The following is a 20,038-nucleotide window of genomic DNA, read 5'->3' as shown; positions in this document are numbered from 1 at the left end:
GCTCTTATTTCGAAATCGAAAGTTGGACGCAACACAGGAAATGTGTTTGACGCTTGTCTTACTCTACAGGGCAGGGAAGATTGCTAAAGGTGAACGTTTTCATTTTATAAAATGTTTATTTAACTGTTATAACTGTATCCCCAGGGTAATGGCGTTTCTGTTTTTGCACTTTTATGTTGGTGTTATAAAAAAAGTTGTACGCATCATCAACAACGCTCGTGACAAATACTACACCACCTACAGGATACAATCGTTCACTACATAACAGTAGGCTTAAAATGCCCTGTTGAAGCAGATAGATACATAATTAGCATAAGCAACACCTTCTTCCAAGCCATAATCGTTCGAGAACCCCTTTGCTGTACATCCCCCCAATCCTTATTGACATTAATTATAGCCTACATGTAAGCTCATTCACGCTAGCAAAACATGTCTCAGTGACGTCAAAAACAGACACGTTCACTAATGTAGGAAATAATTTATGTTGAACCTTTATTTATCACAATGGTTACGAATCTTTGATGTAGCAATGCACGGTGTCATTTTACTTACAAATCGCCAGTAGCGATAACAAGTTGACTTGATTTAAGTGAGCTTGTAAAGAAATTCAGCTTTTGAGACCGACCGATCCCCTATATATGAAGTTAGCCGCAGCCACCCAGCTCAGCTTGCGACTACTTGACCATTTCCTGCTTGAGTGTCACATGATTCGAAGAGCTGCGTTCACTGCTTGCTAATTGTTAGCATCGCCTGGAACCACAGCACGGGGTAACTATCGGTTACAAACTGTCAGATATGCCTTCAAACACATTTTTTGGGAATGAAAAGTTATCTTTATCTCAATGAGATTTATAACAACATGTATTTACCCTCATAGTCAGGAAACACCCTGGTGGTAATGATAAGCCAACGTACCTTGTAGCTAGACTAGTGGTCTCTGTTGTAGTGCTAGCGTAGCGTCTATTAATATCTACATTTTAACTTGACTGACAAAACTAGCTAGCTTGCTATTTAATAAGTTATGTGTTTTGGTGAGTGGCCTGACATTGTTAGCTAAAGAGAACATTTATCGTACTGGCTAGCAAAACACGCCTGTTTAGGAATTTAGAAATTAGAAACTATCCAGCCTCTACTGTATATTATTATTATGAGCACTTGTTACTAGCTTCGTGGCTATTATGCCTAGACTTTGCCTGGAAAAGTTGCAGTAAGTGAGTACCTGAAAGGTAGACAGCTAGCAATATGCCTTGAGAACTACAATGTTGACGTTTAGCCTGCTAGATAAACAGAATGTTGCTGGTTAGTTGGTTATAACGTTATAAGGACAGAGCTAGCTAACTTAACATGGTAGAAGGACGACACCGACCAATGCTGTCATGACATGATTGTGAAACAAGAATACCGTCTATAGCCATTTAGGGTGACTGGTCTCTTCTAGCCATGCCATGAATTAATTTACAATATTGCTGGATAACGTTACCTATAACGACTTGGTAGCTTGTCAACAAGAGTCAGGTCACCGCGGCTTTTATGTGTTATTTCTATTGACTTGGGACTGTCAATGATTGTGGCGTAGCCTACTTCTTTTTGTGTGTGTTCTTTACGTGGTTGTTTATGAAGTAACCTTCATTGGCAATACTAGGACCTAGTGATGGGAAGTTCGGTTCTTTTTACTGATTCGGTTCTTTGAATCTCGTTCAGTAAAATGAACGAATCTTTTTTCGAGTCATTTGTTCATTTCAGGGGGGGGGGGGGGGGGGGGGGGGGGTTGGGGGCTATACGTCCACTGCAAAGGACGTATAGCCCCTATACGTCCACTGTAGGTTAGTGCATGACATGTGCACCAGCAAATACTATTTCAAAATAAATTCCTGCATTAAAATAATGTATCATGAGTTTGTATGATTTGGTCATGTATTATCACACTAGCATTTAATTATCACGTCAAACAATTACACTGCACTAAACTGTAAGTGTAAATGTAAAGTGAAAATAACAAAACCAGTCAGTATGATGACTTGAGCGAATATCATTCATTCACGTCTTACTAAAACAGCGGCCACGCGAAAGGGAATAAGGAAACTGTTTCCTCTACTAAAAAATACAATGCGGGTCACGTGAAAAAAGGATCCAAAGACTCGTAGAAAGACCGAGTCGGGGAAGGAACTAATCATTCGTTTCCTCTAGCTACAGAGCCTATGCAGGTCACGTGAAAAATGATCCAAAGACTCGTAGAAAGACCGAGTCGGGAAAGGAACGAATCGTTCGTTTCCTCTTGCTACAGCCTATACAGGTCACGTGAAAAATGATCCAAAGACTCGTAGAAAGACCGAGTCGGGAAAGGAACGAATCGTTCGTTTCCTCTAGCTACAGAGCCTATGCAGGTCACGTGAAAAATGATCCAAAGACTCGTAGAAAGACCGAGTCGGGAAAGGAACGAATCGTTCGTTTCCTTTTGCTACAGCCTATACAGGTCACGTGAAAAATGATCCAAAGACTCGTAGAAAGACCGAGTCGGGAAAGGAACGAATCGTTCGTTTCCTCTAGCTACAGAGCCTATGCAGGTCACGTGAAAAATGATCCAAAGACTCGTAGAAAGACCGAGTCGGGAAATGAACGAATCACTCGTTGAGAGGACTCGTTACTCCCGAGTCCTTATAAGGATTCGTTCAAAATGAACGAATCGTTCACGAACGACACATCACTACTAGGACCCTCCTCCTTTAAAGACTTCCCTCAAAGAAATCTAGAGATCGTGAACTATTTTACTTTAATTCATGGTGCTTAGTCTGTAATTTTTTTTTTCTCTACAAGGAAAGTTGCTACCTCCGATGACGTGAGAATTGGAGAAAACTAGATTTCCCACCAAAAACACTGACCTGATGCAAGTTTGTTGTGGAACCTTTTGTTCTACAAAGTGAAAAACTTTCCAGATGACACGCATACACCCGTGCTTATAATGCAAGGAGGTACTGAAACTTGCCATGAGACAATTCTGTTTTTGGAGCTTTGGTATCTTTACCACTTGATTGTTTTTAAGATAAAGGGGTCATCCGAAGTAGATGTCATGATTTTGCATCAAAATAAACCATACATCCTATTTGTATCTACACAAAAAATATATATTTACAAACAAGTTTCAGATGGCCTGATGAACTGATATTTTTAGACCTGAATATTCAGCCATGAAATCAAGTGTAATATTGAGATTCACACTAGGACTAGACTATCGTGATGGCACTTTAGATTTAATTTCCATCAGTCTTTGAAAGCTACCATTGGGGCAAAGGTACCTGTGACAGATAAGCTGTACAGAACATTGGACTTGGAGAGAAAACGAGCAAGGGGTGTTACTTGAGGTCAAAGCCTGTGTTGACCTAACCTGATCTAAATGACTGAACTTCTCAGAACTCGCCATTGGCCCAGTTAACTCAAGTGCGCTATCTATCTTCCAAGCATCCTTATAGGACCATAATCCAGTCGTATTTGTCCTTGAGTGCCACTCCATTTTTCATTGTACATGGTTAATGATTCTTATTTATTTATTTGCCCCAACACATTTTGTCACAAAAATCCTACTCTGTAACCCACTGTTTTGCACCTTTGTATTTACGAATGCGTGATTTTTGTTCACAACAATTATCTGATCACTTCTCTCTGACATAGTATGCATGGTCTTTGAGAGCAAGAGCCCCTGTGGCTGATGTAATGCACTGTACACAGCTGTTTGCTCTGTGATTCATTCAGGGAGGATGTGGTATGAGTGAGGATCCAATCTTGTAGTATCTGTGTAGTCTATGTTATAAGTGTGTGTTGGAGTCATTTGGTTTGGGTTTTCTTAAGGCCTACCCTACATGTGTTTTTTGTTAAAGAATACTTATTTAGGTAAGGCCCTTTCATGTTAAAACTTGTATCAATTGTTCATGCATGTAGCTGTCTGGGTGTTTGTGAAAATTGACTGCTCAGACACTTACATTGGAAAAAAACTTGTGCATAGGGCCCAGTGGGGATTTCAGAGCTATGCAAACGACCGATAGTAACCTCTTCTGTTCCTGTTTTCACCCCTCCTTCCCCTCCCTTCCCTCTTTCTCTGTTTCTTCTCTGCTCCCCACAGGACACAGTGATAGTGATTGCTCCTCTCTCCCTCCCTTTTAGCTTTCTCTCCTCAAGATATTGTTTTGTGTTTTCGTGACAAAAAACACTCACAAAAAAGCCAGGTATCGTAATCACTAACGTGTCAAGACAAGCCCACTGAAGGGTCTGACTTGTATGAAGTTTTGGTCTCACGTGGGCAAGATGGAAAGATCATAAAACTTTTCTAGAGTGGTAAGTTTAACCCCCATGTGTTTCTTTTTGTCACTGAATAACAGTCATTCAATTTGCTGTCCAAAAAAGTTATGGGACACACTAAACTGGTGTTAAATTAGACAAAAAAAACTATTGCCTTGAATTTAAGACCTGACATTCCCATTCTCTTGATTTACGCCAAGTCTAGATTAATTTGAATATTCTAATTTTTTATATAGTATTATGCACACTGCACAGACACTTGAAAGAACAGCATAGCTTAAACTGTTAACATTTTGTACAGTCAATATCTGTCAAACAATCACAATGTTTGATTTTGTGGTCTGTGACATTTCTTCTCATTTTGGCACATTAAGAGTAGCATTCCAGATTCTTCAGCCTTTACAGAAATGTTGTGACTCAAGTTTAGGAAGTGGTAATATGAGCCATTGTACTCACAAAGGTCAGGTTATAGGCTATATATTTTTTCAATACTGTATTGCCCTGAGTTGTGACCAGATAACTTTCTTCATCCACCACTTCTACCGGTTCGACCACTTCTCTCATTTTAACCCCTCCAAATTAACTGTAAACATGACTATATACCCGTCTTACTACCTATTATTTATTATTATTAATACGCTTGTTAGTAATTATGCCTAACAAGCCATTATCTGCCAGTTGTTGTTAACAAGACATGTATTTCCCATTTCTGAGCATTGACTGTATACTTATGATGGCAGAGTAGATTTATTTCAGGCCTCTCTTCTCTCTTCTCATAGGCATATTCCATATTTAATCAATTTTAGTTTCTCCTTTTTCGCCTCTTCTGCTTCCTATTCACATCTTCCACGTTTCACTTACACTGGACATGCACACCTCAGGCAAGGTTACCGTTTTGTGTAGAAAAACCTATACACTATTGACTTCACCCACATTGTAACCTACAATGAAATAGTTTGAGATTAGATAAAATAACCTGAACTTTGTCTGTTGGGATGATGATGGGAATGTATACTGTCTGATGGCGATGTACTGTTTGACAGTTCAAGAATCTAAGTAGAGAAGAGCACACATTAAATACTGACTCACACACAATAATAACCTTTTTCACATGGGAACATACATCTGTAACAACGTTGTGTAAAATTAGGTTGATCTAATAAATAGGCATCCAACCAGCAACCAACAATGCTTAAGAAAAACCTTTGCTTCATAAAAGGGTTTCTACAGCATATCTCATTTACTGTTGTGTTTCTCCTTAAAGGTGCAGATTAATTCGTAATGACAAGCTGCTGTGCAGAAGATGTCAACACTGTCTGCGACTGATATCACAGATGTTGGTCATGGTAAGATTCCCCCACTAGTTGAGTTTGTATTACGTTTGCCCATTTGTTGTTTTAAGATGTGAAGTACAGAGCCTTATTGATGTAGGGCAGTTCAACAATAACTTTTACATAAGCATTTTGGCCGTTTATTCAGTACTTCGTGGAAGTGCCTTTGACACATGATACATTTTAGTATTCTTCGGTATGCCTCTACCATCTCAGCACATATTGGATATTGGCAGTTTTCCCCCAATCATCCTTGCCGATCCTCTCGAGAAACCACTGTGGCATTGTCTTGGCTGTGTTCTAGTTAGTAGTTGTCATGCAGAAAGGTAACCCCCTTCCCAGTCAGAGTTGGAGTGTAGGTTTTCAGAATCTCAGTTTTGCTCTGCTTATCATTTTCTCAACCCTGACAGGTCTCCCAATCATTGCGCCTGAAAAGCATTCCCTACCGTACTTCCCCTCCATCCTTCACCTGATGGGCACTAGCCAGGTGATGAGCGGTACCACTCATAGTGCTACTATACCAACCAATGAGTTCAAGTTTCTCAACAGACCAGAAAAGTCTGTTTCTTTATCCTCACAGAGTCCTTTAAGTGTCATTTGGAAAACTCCAGGCAGCTGTCACATGCTATTTACTTCAATGGCTTTTTGCCACTTGACCAAGGCCTGATTGATGGAGTGCAGGTTTTCCCATCTTTATAGCAACAACCAGCTCTAGGATGAATCTTGGTGGTTCCAAACTTCTTTCCTCTCCCTCTGATCCCACTGTGCACATTTAATAACCTTCTCCAAAGGTCTATGGAGAATTGTATAGAATATGTGGCTTGGTTTTTGCTCTTGCATGCACTGGACTGTGTTTGGAAAGGTGGCTGGCTTTGTAAATGTCCAGTCACTACATTTTTTCACCTGGGGAGTCCAATAAAGTTCTACAGACATCTTAAGGAGGATCAAAATATTTTTGATTAATTTAGAGCCATAGGAAGATTGGTACCATAGCAAAGGATCTGACCTTGTGTAAAAAACGTCCACACTTCCGTTTTTGTTAGATTATGTTAGATAAAGTTTGAAATGCAACAAAATTTGAAAAAAGCTTATGGTTCTTAAACTTTTTAAAGGCACAATAAGCCACTATTACTAACCTTATTCTCTCCATTTCGCAGGTGAGAGTAAGGTGTTGGAATGCATGGGTGACAAGAGCGGCACTATCGAAGTGAAAAATGAAATTGTCCTTTCACTGGATCTGCCCCCCCCTTCCAAGGTTTCCAGTCCCTCACAGAATGGGCCCTCGCTGGCTGAGATGAGCAACCCTCTGCACATGGAACCCAGTGACATAAAGTCAGATCCAGCAGCAGGAGACATACCTGCAAACACTGGTATGTAAGGTGTCTTTGATATATTGCTGGTGTCATCAAACAGGTTGTACTGTCTTCAATGCATAGGATAACCTAGGAATTATGACTTGCCATACTGTAGGTGCCATAGCATTATTTCTTTGTCAAAACAATGCAAACGTGCACTTGAGGATCATTTATAGTTCTGTATTGAACGATTTTGTATTTTAATCATAGATTCATCATGGAATTATGTTCAGTAGTATCTTAAAACTCAACCTTGTTGCCCTCAGATGGCCAGCCAGTGAAAAGGAAGAAAGGGCCAGCTCCTAAGATGCTGGGGAACGAAGTGTGCAGTGTCTGTGGGGACAAGGCTTCGGGTTTCCACTACAATGTGCTAAGCTGTGAGGGCTGCAAGGGCTTCTTCCGCCGCAGTGTCATCAAGAGCGCCCAGTACTCGTGCAAAAACAACGGCCGCTGTGAGATGGACATGTACATGCGCCGCAAGTGCCAGCAGTGCCGCCTGCACAAGTGCCGTGAAGCAGGCATGCGAGAGCAGTGTGAGTGATAACCACCATTTGTGCCACTAAAAATTCCACATTTATTGTTTGGTTAGTAAATATGTACAGTATATGCATAGAAGTGAGGAGAAACATAAAGCTATTTCGAAAATAAATCCCCCCCGCCCAATTCTGTAGATTTGTATCCTTTGATTGTAACAGTGTTTTATAGTTGTTTTGTGGAAGCATGATAGCCTGCCATTTTGATGCGACGTCCATCATGGCTCTGTGCAGTAAACAAGTTGGAGATGGTGTCGTTCAAGGGTGACAGTAAGACTTTCACAGTGTTCTGCAATGACTAGACTAAGTCATGTTGCGTTGTAGGCGTACTGTCTGAGGAGCAGATCCGGCTAAAGAAAATGAAGAAGCAGCACGAGGACGAGACCGCGCGGCCGTCGGCGGTGGTGACGCCCACCCTGCCGCTGGAGGTGCCCACGCTAGCTCCCGAACAGCTGGAGATGATTGAGAAGCTGGTGGCCATGCAGAAGCAATGCAACAAGAGGTCCTTCATTGACCGACCCAAAGTCACAGTGAGTGTTTGCCGAACATGATGTTCACTGCTCAAACAAAGACCTGATGAAAATACATATTTCTGAACTTTCTCATATAGGCTTGAGTGGCTGAGATTTTGTGTTAGTTGCACAAGCCTGCCAACCTACGCTGGTTCAGTATTGATATTGGCTAAATATGCTTCACAGCAGCCTGTTCATGAATGTTTGCCGGTTCAGTGGCTCATGGTTCAATCTCTTTGATTACCGATGAGCTTCTGAGCCTCTTTGATCTTCTTCAATCACACTATGTGTTGTTTCCTCTCAAGCCCTGGCCGCAGAGTCAGGACCCACAGAACAGAGAGGTGCGGCAGCAGCGCTTTGCCCACTTCACAGAGCTAGCCATCATGTCGGTCCAGGAGATAGTTGATTTCGCTAAGCAGCTTCCAGGTTTCCTTGAGCTAACTCGAGAGGACCAGATTGCCCTGCTCAAAACCTCAACCATTGAGGTGAGTTGAGTGAATGTTGTAGTGGTGTACTACATTTATTGTCAAAAAATTGATAGATAGAATAACTATCTACATAAATGTGTTATCATTGACCCAAGAGCACCCTCTAGGGTTGATGAAATATGACACAATGAAGCCTTGATTGTCTTGATATTTCTTATATTCAGAATTGTTTATTTGAAAACGCTTTGCTGAAGGGTGATAAGACACTAGACTATGCATATCAAAACATGAGACAATGTAAAATGGTCACCGTGTTATCTACTTATATTTATTTCAACATACGCAATTGAGAAGTTTGGCTGAGCATATATATATATATATAATTGCGAACATCAAATCTATTGCAGTTTTCCATGTATTTACCTGAGGTTTATCGACCAGAATGGAGAAATATTGACATGAAGATCCGACACTGATCAACATGGCTGACTTTTTTCTCCCCTTTGTTCTGCAGGGAATGTTTGGAATAGTCAATTGACATGCATGCAAATTACAACTTGCAGGATATCCCACTCAGTAAAATGTTGTGATTCTTCTTTAGATCATGCTGCTTGAGACATCTCGGCGATACAACCCTGCAATTGAGAGCATCACGTTTCTAAAGGATTTCAGTTATAACAAGGAGGATTTTGCCAAAGCAGGTGCAGTGTCTTACTACCATTGTCAGTTGTACATTGTTGTCACTTGTTTCCAGTAGCAGGCCCGAAGTATTGTATTGTTCAATTTGGAATGCCATAATGCATCAATATGGTTTTTTGTTTTCAATTATCACTGAAGGTTTGTTTTCCTTCATTTCGACCCATTAGCTTATTTGAAAACAATAAAAAGCTATGCCAGAGATCACAACCAAGGTTTTAAATTTAAATTTGATTAACTTCCCCCACCAGAAGGGAAAATGTGAAATTATGGGCTACAAACAAAAAATTGTAATTTACAAGACCTTGTAACTGAATTTACTTTAGCAGCTCCCAAAATATAAAAGCTTGTTTTTCAGTTTCTAGTTGCCTGCTGAGAATATCCTTCTTGCTGAATTCTATCCGGCACCCTCATAAAGCATCATTACTGGCACACATGTTGTTCCTGAAAGCAAGCATTGAATTATTTTGTTTTGACAACCTTTTTTGTCTTGTTTTGCTTCATTTCATTAGGGCTTCAGTTTGAGTTCATTAACCCAATCTTTGAGTTCTCCAAGGGAATGAACGACCTGCACCTGGATGAGGCGGAGTATGCTCTGCTTATCGCCATCAACATCTTCTCTGCAGGTCAGACATCAAGGGCTAGCAAGGGGACTTTTGCTTGTGCTCATACAGTATGCTATTGCAGAACATCATATTATCCCCAGTACACAAAAGAAAGATGTTGTCAATGAGGATATATTGATGATGGACGGAAAAAGAAAAGACAGGATCACTCAAAATTTGAGTGGATTTATGAATATAATCATTGGTGTCTTCTCCAGATCGGCCCAATGTTCAGGATCATGACCTAGTGGAACGTCTTCAGCAACCGTATGTGGATGCACTGCGCTCTTACATCATGATAAAAAGACCAAACGTAAGTTAACTCCTAGTAGAGACATGATTAGAAATACCCTCTTGCATAGAAGAACAACTCTCCACAAGTTGTTTTGAGTACATTAGATCATGGCTGGTTCTGTTTCTTGGCAGTATGAGGTGTGTACTATTGTACAATGAAGTTACAAACACCAAAACAGGGTTTGACTCATGGTACCTTCTCAATGTGTATCAATGTTACTTAGAGAAATATTTAATATACATGAATGACTGAATTGATGCAACACCTTCATTTGAATCTCCTCATCCTATAGGACCACTTGATGTTTCCTCGCATGCTCATGAAGCTGGTGAGTCTCCGCACTCTCAGCAGTGTCCACTCAGAGCAAGTCTTCGCACTGCGCCTTCAAGACAAGAAACTCCCCCCACTGCTTTCTGAAATCTGGGATGTCCATGAGTGAAACTCCAATACCGTGGGACAAATTGAAACATTTTGGACATCTTAAGTTGACCTGAAAATGACAGTGCATCTCCCAGGCTCCTCAGCTCTCCTTTTTACTCATTGAGCAAACCCCAGGAACATTTTGCGAGATTGGTGGATTTAGTCCTTTTTATGTTTTCTATTTCTGCTTCTTTTGAGGTATGGCAAGATGGCAATGCCCCACTCTCATACCAACAGGGTGACTGTAAATTGCTTGATGGGGAGTGATTTGATGGTAGTTCACTTGGTCATCCTGCCCTGACTCATTCTTTGTTGAGAGGGGCCTATATGTGAGACTGCTGACGATGGGCCTTCTATGTGCTATGACTGGCCCGTGTTATCTGTGAATGTCAACCATTAACATTTTGTGCAGATATGTTCTATAGCTTGCTTACAATCCAATGTATGAATGAGGGCCACAAACTACAAACAAGTAATATTATTGCCCGTGTTCCAAAGGATAGAAAACAGTGGTATGAAAACTGTTGGAAAGAGATGTCTTATTCTTGTGATGATTAGTTAATGGGTAGGTCTTCTGGATTGTGTTGTGCTTTGTTATAGACCAGTTAGTGGTTTGCTTTTCAGAGCAGGACAATAATTCAGATTGATTACAGGTATAATTATGTTTTGATATATATTGCTCCACGCTCTACTACTTAAGTTCCCTCAAAAAATTTCAATGGTCATAAATGTCCCAAAACATTTATGTTCATGTACAAACAATCTTGAAGGACATATTTTAGTAAGCCAATATTGAAACCTACAATTAATTGTACAATCAACACACTTTTAACGCGCAACAAAGCAATACTTCTCTGTCATCACTGAATATATGACTAACAAGATGAGTCCTCACACACTTGACTGGTTTTGTTTTGTACTTTCAAGCTTTTTAGCTGTGACCAACAGCTCTGGTTGGTCGATGGGTCAGTCGGTTCTCAAACATTTCTCCACCCTTTGGTGGCCACAGTTTTTAGGAGGCGAAAACTTTGGAGTGGACGTCAAGTCTGTGTGAAGGTGTGTTAGCGTTCATGCCAATTTGCTAAATGGGGGTATGGCAGTGGGAGTGGGCTTTCACAAAAAGGCACAAAACTTCCAAATGGCTTCACAGTTACACAAGTTATACAAGTTTTTAGGAAAAGGTTGGCTATGGTCACGCCAAAAGACATCTGATTCACTGTTCATGCCAACTGGTAAACAGGATGTGCCAGTGGGAGAGGCCTACGACAAAAAGGCACATAACTTCTGAATGTATTCACATAGCATGGCCAATCTTGGTAGAAAGTCACACATCGACAGACACTATTTTGCCACATCCCTTTGTAACTTATAAACTGTTTGTCGTAGAGCCTTGCAAAAATTGTCAGTCCTACATTTTAGCCACACACTGTGGGAGGTATCCCTGGACTCAGTGGAGTTCCATTTTCATTGGCGTGTTATTCCCCCCTCCCCAAACATTTTAGCAACTCCCCTTTTCATAACTCAGAAACCGTTTGTTATACAGCCTTCTGGGAGGCTTCATTAGACCCATTAGAGAGTAGTTATTAGCTGTGACTAGCAGCTCAATAGCTCACTCAGCCGGTTGGTCTACAAAAATTGCATCCGTGTATGTGGTTGCAGCAATTGTGCAAAATTGTTTTTTTACAAAGATTTAACAGAACACAACTCAAGAAGGAATGTTGAGTTGTTTGTTCAGTGGTGTATCACATTAATATTTTAGGCAACACTTTACATTAAGGTTACAATAACTACATAGAAAAAACCTATAGTAAGAACACTTTATTATGATTTAGAGGTACATGTTACACAAGAGGAACATGGTATGGGGGATGATGGGGTTTCCAGGCGTAAGTGGATGTTAACATTGATCTTGTTTTGGTGACACAACCTTTGTCAACTACCCCTTTACAACAACCACTTAAACCCCTCCCCCATACTGTGCCACCTTACACTTTGTAATAACTTGTACGGCTAACACTTCATACTATTTTACCATATAGCATTTTCAATGTACCTACTATGTTTTTGCTTTTGCTATGCATTTATGTGGTAGTTAATGTAACCTCAATTTAAAGTTTTGATATTGCTGCTTTTTTAACTCAATGTCTAAAAAGCATTCCCAGGGAGATGTACATTCCTACATGTTTTACTTTAGCAGTTAGGCCTAATGGTTTAGTAATCTGAATCTGTTTTCCCCAAGATCATTCTAGTCACTTTGGCTTCAAACATATTGCTTCTCATTGATGCTTAGTCTACTAAATCCAGATAATTCTGTTTTGCATGGTATTTTCATTTTTTATGTTTAACTACCTGTCAAAGGTGTTGGTATATGTATAATCAGTTGAAATAATTTTGACACCTACCAATAACCACTACAACAACAAATCCATTGAACTAGTCAAGGGTTGCTATAGTCTCTATATCAACCAAAAAATTGCAAACTCCAGCTGAATGACAAATAGGTGTTCACTGGGATAGTACTACTCAAACTTGCAGTACTCAGTTATCAACTTTGTGGCTTACATTTCATAAATATTTCTTTCAAATCAACTCTTAATAGTTGTTATGTTATTGTAATTTATCAAACACAATATTAACTATCCTTATTAGGAATGATGTATAGTTGTTTTTGATTGTGGCTCCATTCTTCACTATACTTGACTGTAATCATTGGAAATAGTGTGTCAGAGATTTTTGTTAACCAAACAAGATTACTATGGAATAAACTGCACAGATATTAAGTATAAGTAATAAGGGGACTCCTAATACAGCCCTTTGACATTCTTGTGTGTAAAAAGGGCTTTACAAATTGATTTGATATAGAACAATTAGGTGGTGGAAAGGGGCTCAGTGAATCAAGAACGATCCATGCAAATGTGACAAAGTATTTACATAATATATTTCACAGTATCCTATTTCCTTACTGTATTTTAGTTACAGTACAATGTTTCAAATGTCTGCAGACCTGACTCCATGAATGATGATAAATAATTTTATTGTTGGAACCTCAAAGCTCCTTTCTTTCCCTCAGACTAAAATACGTGTGTACATGGTATATGCACACATACCGTGATTTGTACAGTGTTTTATTCTTTGGAGAGCACAGTGTCCACTTGTCTTGCCTACGGTTCTACTGCCAGCGTAAATGTACGGTGAAAGAAGGCCATTGGCCATGTTAATAATTCTTTGAAATGCAACTTTCCTTTGATTGAGAAATCACAGATCTTACATTAGCATTTTGGTAAGTTTTAAAAGACCATGGTTTCACCATCAAATTGGATCTGCCATTGCATTTCTGGAGAATTCCAATTGTATCAGGGATGTGACTTCAAGAAGGCGCTGAGGCAGGTCAAACATATCAGCCTTAAAACCACCAGGCCCCCAGAAAAAGACCAGAATGGATGTGGTTTATTGGTGAAAGAATATCTTTAGAACATTTTAGATCGTTGGCTACGCTGATATGACGTTATTTCAGAATTTTACTGGAAATGAAAAGCATTTACCACAAGGTATGTGATGAAATTGTGTGGTTCTTCAGTCACAATTGATTGTTTGGAACATGTTACTGTAGTAGATGGCTAACAAAGTTGAATGTAAATAAGTATAGACTGAAGTGCAAAACGTAATCATTCTAGAGTAAAAATGTAAACAATGTTGATATAGAAATCCAGACCTATTTTAATATTGTAATTCCTTAAGACTGTAAATTCTGCTTTATGTATAAATTAAAATCTTGACAAAATACTAAAGCCTACTTCCATTTGTTTGAAAGATTGAGAAATCGTATTTTTACAATATTCTCGAAATATATTTTCAATAATTTGAGTTCAGCGTAAACAATCTGAATAAAATGTTAAATAATGATTGATATTTTTATTGTAGTCCCATCCAAACACTAGTATGGTACAGTCTCCTCCCATCATTCAGTATGCGGAACTCTTCCTTGCAGTATGATCTGAGGAAGACAGGTCCACCACCAGCTAACCGTAAACCATCATCCAACCACCGTACATCGGCAACGGGGGTTTGACAAAAATTGCACTTTGAACAGCTAAAGGAATCGTTCCTCACGGATCATGCATTCATAATATATATTGGATATAGCTAGCTACATCTATTCAAAAGCACGATACTACACAGGCTTCTAACCCAAGGCAAGAGGCCGACGACATCAGCACTAGCAGCAGCTGGCTTTCTAGCATTGGCTAGCTCGCGAGCTAGGTAAGGTGTTACCGTATCATGCTTCAATGAATGCACTGGCTTTTATGAACAAGGTAGTCATCTCGCTTGCCAACGTTTTGACACTCACATTTTCTCTTATTAACGTCAGGGTGGGCTGTTAGTGTCAATACTAGCCAGCACTAATAATGTTAGCCACCTAATTAGCCCCCAATATAGTTAATCCCTCGTGACGTCAGAAATGATGGAGCTAGCTAGCTACTATTACTAGCTTGGAGAGGATGTTTATTATTTATGGATGGTGCCAGCCAGTTAGGAGTTTATGGAGGTAAAATGCAATATGCTTGTTTAGTGTATGTATATTGCATTCGCTTGTAAACTTGCCCTTGCACTACTACTTAATTCAAGCTAGCATAATGCATGCTTATGAACTGACAAGCGGGTGCTCAATTTGAGAAAGCTAGTTAGCTAGTCGCATAAGCTATTGGCCCGTCACCTTCACCGCAACAGTGAGGACGTAAACACCATCACTAGCTTGCTCAAGTCGACGATGACAACTAGCTAGCGCCTTCAAGAACGCTTCCATTCAGTGCCTATATCATATGATGATGATGCACGTTTTTGTTGTTGATGGTACTTGAGGTCAGGGGCGTTTATTTTAGATTTGAAACCAGTGAAAGCCCACACAGCTCATGTATTTATAAGACAATATAGGAATAATGGGACAATGATAAGTTTGAGCACTGAACGACATGGCCTGTCATTGACCTCCATTTGTATAGTATAACTGATTTACTATAGCCTAGAAATTAATTACATGATTTTGCTTAATACATTTAAGTTTGACCTAACTATACATAATAATTGTACAATGCTTAGCCTAGTAGTCTTTAACTTATTCTCTAAAGATCAGTAGAGTGGAAAACCATGTCCGTATCTTGGGCCATTCAGTTTCAGGCCTGAGTTGTAGCCCACATTACATTTTTTGCTTGCAACTCTAAGTTACATCTCTAGAACTGCTGCCCCATTTGATTAATTTGTATTCAATGTTCAATATTACTGGCAAAATAGGTGTGTATGTTGTAGAACTGTGATTAATATTTCTTTCCATCTGTCCTTACATAACTGGAGTGCTGCTTGCAGACCACTGGCCAGATTCAGCTATTGTCAACCTTTGCTATTTAGCCTGTGAAGATAGTTAAATTGTTGTGGGCTCGGTTTTTTCCTAAGTAATAAGTTTGTCTACAGAAGGTTTGGAGTGTTTTGACCCAATGCTCACCTCTGGTTCAATGACTGAAAGTGGTTAAATTACGCCACAGGAATGCCAAATTAGGAAAACCGTGTCACTGACAAGGCATAAAGTAGACTAGTGGTGGTCGATGGTAGTTGGTTACCTTTTTCATTGGATTCATGTTTTTTATGTGAAAGAAAATAACAGAAGGATGAAGATAAGATGCCAGAAACACAAGTAAATACCTGATTGGATTGAAGTGTTTACTGATTCACGCCAACTGTTAAACTACGTCTTCGTGCTTCCTCTTGCAAATGAAACGTCTGTGAATCATCTGTTAGGTGCTGATCTCTTTATTTCTCCCTTTACATTTATATTTATTTCCTCACCTTCTTGTTTGCAAAGCACATATTTACTCACAGCCATCTGTCCACTACACTTAAGAAAGCCGTAGTTTATGTAAATAGAATGTCAGATGGACATTTAATTATGTAATCTTATCATATTAAATTTTTTATTTTGTATCAAACACGTTTATTATTTGAGTGGCACTCAAAATCTGTGAAATTACTCTATCATATGATATTAGAACATCCTCTGTGTTGTGTTGTCTTGAATCGTTCCTATTCCAAATGGCACCATACCAAATAGACTGCAAAATCCAATTTAAAGAATGTGTATTGTAAAGCTTTGATACATTTTTACAAAACAATATCCTGTAGGATTAGGATTAAGAATTCCATTCTCCATTATACAAAAGAGTTTTTCATTTTTATTTCAAGAGTTTCTGTCTTTGAGGATGCATCAATGATAAATGGCATAGCATACACTGTTTGAAACCGGTAAATTCATTTTGCAGTGTTTGTCTTTCTGGGTGGAGTTTAAAGGCACAATATTCATATTTACCTTTCTATTCAGCTGCTGGTTACAGTCCAGAGGTAAGGCTTCCAGTGCCTGCAAAATACTTTATCTGTGTGATGAGATCTGGGGAAGGTCTACCAATTTATTTCCAATGCTGGTATGTTATTCTTTTATGATAGGCAATATCTTGATAGCATAGACACAACTCTTAGTTTTATGTATTTTCACCATTAGCTAATTACTTTAGTGAGGTCCCTTGTTGATCTGCCCCCACACATTTAAAAGAGTTATCTTAGTTTATTTTGTATAGCCTTAACACAGTCAACAAACCATATAATTGCAGATACATTTTTCCACTGATGAAGTGTTGATGGAAACTGCTGGGGGTATTACAGAGGGGTTCTTAAATTTAATTACCCAACTAGAGTGAAAAGAAACATTGTTGAAAGGATTTCTTTAACACCAGATTACATCTCACTTTCTTTATTTTATATCCTACTGTAACAGTATTGCAAGAGATGTACTGTAATTTCTGTGATGTTAGGCTGTAACAAGCCTACATACCACATACATTGGATCCAACTATCTCTTAATGTACTTTGTCCCAAAGACACAAATGTACTCTTACGTGGCAATCACAATCTTTTGTATTTTGTTTAAGAAAATAGATTTATGAAATCAGATGGGAGTCAGATGGCTAAGCGGTTAGGGAATCGGACTAGTAATCTGAAGGTTGCCAGATCGATTCCCGGCCGTGGCAAATGACGTTGTGTCCTTGGGCAAGGCACTTCACCCTACTTGCCTCGGGGGAATGTCCCTGTACTTACTGTAGGTCGCTCTGGATAAGAGCGTCTGCTAAATGACTAAATAATAAATGAAATATATTTATTTATTGCATTTACCTAACCTCATTTTTCAGTTATGCTTCACTCATTTCCAATTATGCTTTATACATGCTTTATAAAGTACACACTCCACCAATAAAGAGCAAACTGTCCTTTTGATTTCCCTGGTCTTGTCAAATGTTATCAACCTTGGTTCCAGATAAGTGTAGGCTACTGTATTATTCTGATCCAGAATGGCCAATCCAGTTGAACAAGGCAACAAGAACAGTTTGGGTTGCTATGGCAACCATGCTAAGTTGTATTACCATTGGGGCTGATGCCAGTTCTGTATTCAGCATGAAAGATTGACTGGCAGGGTATAGCTGAGCATGGATGTTACTGTAGATTTCCTGTTGCCTATTCTTTTCTTTCTTTAATCTTATATGAAAAGCCATTACAGATAACCTTGAAAGATGTACAGATAAAATAATGAGTAGACCCTTTTCCAGCAATGCAACTCATCTTAGCAAGATTAGCTTGTTTCTTTGTTTTAATATTCAAACCAGAACACTTAAATAAGTCTAGTGATTTTACAAGTCGACGAAGGAACAGACTTAAGGTGCACACCAGTCTTCATACATGTTAGCCTATCTGTTGTAATAATACATTTTTCTTAGACAGTGTTAGGCCTCTACCTCATGATTCGGCATCATTATCTCACGTGATCATTTCATGTAGGCTACGCTATGTCTGCTTGACATAATGTAACTCAAGCTAACTGGGGTCCTGGTATTAGCCCTAGGTTGCAATCCAAATTTTACAAGGCTCTTGAAAGAGCTTGATTCAGAGACTTGAGTGTTAGCTCAAGGGTTATTATTTGAAATTATAAACAAATTACTAAATTGTTTGTTTACTTGTACTCTATAGTTGTCACAGAAATGCAGGCACCAATCCATTCCATATTTTATCCACCAGTTGCCAAAGAATTTCAGATATATTTTTTACATGCTTGAGTACAGTTATACGGTTCTCCTTCCTCTAAAAATATATTGGATGTATGTAGCCTGTAAACAGACAGATTACTGACACTTTACATTATCAGCCTGACAGTCTCAAATCTTTCACCACCACTAGTTGGTATCTATGATATATTCACTGCGAGTAGAACTGCTTTTTTAAGCAGAAGTGACTGCTCTATGCTTAATCTGAATGTACTTGTACAAAACCCATTTAGTTCTTTGTTAAAAGCAATATCTTGTTTGCCCAATGCAGTATGTCCCAATGGATGTGTTGATGTAACATCAGCAAGCATCTTAGGTTTTCCTTGTGATATTTGACACCCAAAAACCTGAGAGATTTTTATGCATTGTTTTAGACATCCTTTGCAGCTACCCATTGATAATAATACCCAACAATACCAAACAACTATTTTTGTGTTCTGTAAACAAACGCTTTTGGACAAACTCCTTTCTACAGCTTTGTAGGCCTAATCCCTGCATGCTTCCTTGTTGCTGTCGAGCTCTTGTTTTCCAAGTGGCTAATACGGTATCATCGCCTTTTGTAGGGTCCTACCAGATGCCCTGTGCCTCAGAGCTGATTAGTCCTTAGTGGTGTACCTGTGACGGCAGTGGGATTGACCACATACACAGCATTGTTACCACAGACCACACACACAGCAGTGTAACCTTGTTTGTTAGATTTAACAGACTGAATATTTTTGTTTATTAGTTAGGCTAGATTGCCTACAGCAGTTACCAAAGTAACATAGGAAAATTTAATTAGGCTTCTTCTATGTCACATGTGCCAAGTACATTCAGCAACAACATGATTTAATGTATTGTTGCATGTTGTACATTGAACAGTTCCTACAAGCTTGCCCTAAGGGTCGTGACCTTCTGTGTTAAAGGGAAAAATTACATTGCTGTTGATGCTGCGCTACATTCTTAAGTGGTGAATTACATTGTGGAGGATGTTTGTTCCTGTTTAATGTTCCTGTTTCTTACTACCTGTAAGAATCAGAGGGCCGTCTGGTCAATACAGCAAGCTCAAAGGAAGCTTATACTCTCAGAAAACTTCTAGCTCTAACTCATGGACCTAGTCCCCTAAAGCGGCTTACCTCATCGGATAACTCCAGTTAAACTCCATCACAAACAATCTGTTAGTTCTTCAACAAAGACATATTAGACCCAAGGAAACTGAAACAATGACAGATGACAAATAGTTTCTAGTTGTCAACGGGAAACTATGTTTGGGATTATTTTTCATTGAACATCTACCTCACTAAAATGTCATCAGATGGTGCTTTTAAGGCAGAATAAAAGAGTACCACCGTAACCTAAAACTCATTTTTTCCTTTAGTTATTATTACACAGCTGCAAAATTTACATTTGAAATTAGGTGTAGACTACAGGTATCTGACCCCCTGTTATATAATATGCC

General features: G+C 39.1%; 2 protein-coding genes across 12 annotated transcripts in view; both read left to right on the top strand.

The window, feature by feature from the left end:
• Nucleotides 1-3: 3 nt before the first annotated feature.
• nr1h3 (nuclear receptor subfamily 1, group H, member 3) lies at nucleotides 4-14,248 on the top strand. Of its 3 annotated transcripts, XM_047042737.1 has the most exons (12): nucleotides 510-768; nucleotides 4,115-4,326; nucleotides 5,555-5,636; nucleotides 6,032-6,108; nucleotides 6,779-6,991; nucleotides 7,243-7,509; nucleotides 7,834-8,039; nucleotides 8,327-8,506; nucleotides 9,051-9,150; nucleotides 9,658-9,771; nucleotides 9,969-10,063; nucleotides 10,338-14,248. In XM_047042737.1, the coding sequence occupies exons 5-12, from the start codon at nucleotides 6,802-6,804 to the stop codon at nucleotides 10,482-10,484; spliced, it is 1,299 nt and encodes a 432-aa protein (XP_046898693.1). In that variant the 5' UTR covers nucleotides 510-768; nucleotides 4,115-4,326; nucleotides 5,555-5,636; nucleotides 6,032-6,108; nucleotides 6,779-6,801; the 3' UTR covers nucleotides 10,485-14,248. The 3 variants fall into 3 exon arrangements, with proteins under 3 accessions (XP_046898691.1, XP_046898693.1, XP_046898690.1); XM_047042735.1 differs by lacking the exons at nucleotides 510-768; nucleotides 6,032-6,108 and adding an exon at nucleotides 4-89; XM_047042734.1 differs by lacking the exon at nucleotides 6,032-6,108 and having other exon boundaries at nucleotides 511-768.
• Nucleotides 14,249-14,428: 180 nt separating this feature from the next.
• The window catches only part of madd (MAP-kinase activating death domain), a 36,406-nt gene continuing 30,796 nt past the window's right edge, over nucleotides 14,429-20,038 (top strand). For all 9 annotated transcript variants that reach the window (XM_047042724.1, XM_047042723.1, XM_047042720.1 and 6 more), the window contains exon 1: nucleotides 14,429-14,725. The gene's annotated coding sequence lies outside the window, so the exon portion shown is untranslated. The remainder of the gene's footprint in view (nucleotides 14,726-20,038) is intronic.

The sequence above is a fragment of the Hypomesus transpacificus genome, chromosome 19, assembly GCF_021917145.1.
Source record: "Hypomesus transpacificus isolate Combined female chromosome 19, fHypTra1, whole genome shotgun sequence".
NCBI classification, from domain to species: domain Eukaryota; kingdom Metazoa; phylum Chordata; class Actinopteri; order Osmeriformes; family Osmeridae; genus Hypomesus; species Hypomesus transpacificus.
This window is presented reverse-complemented; position numbering and strand designations above follow the sequence as displayed.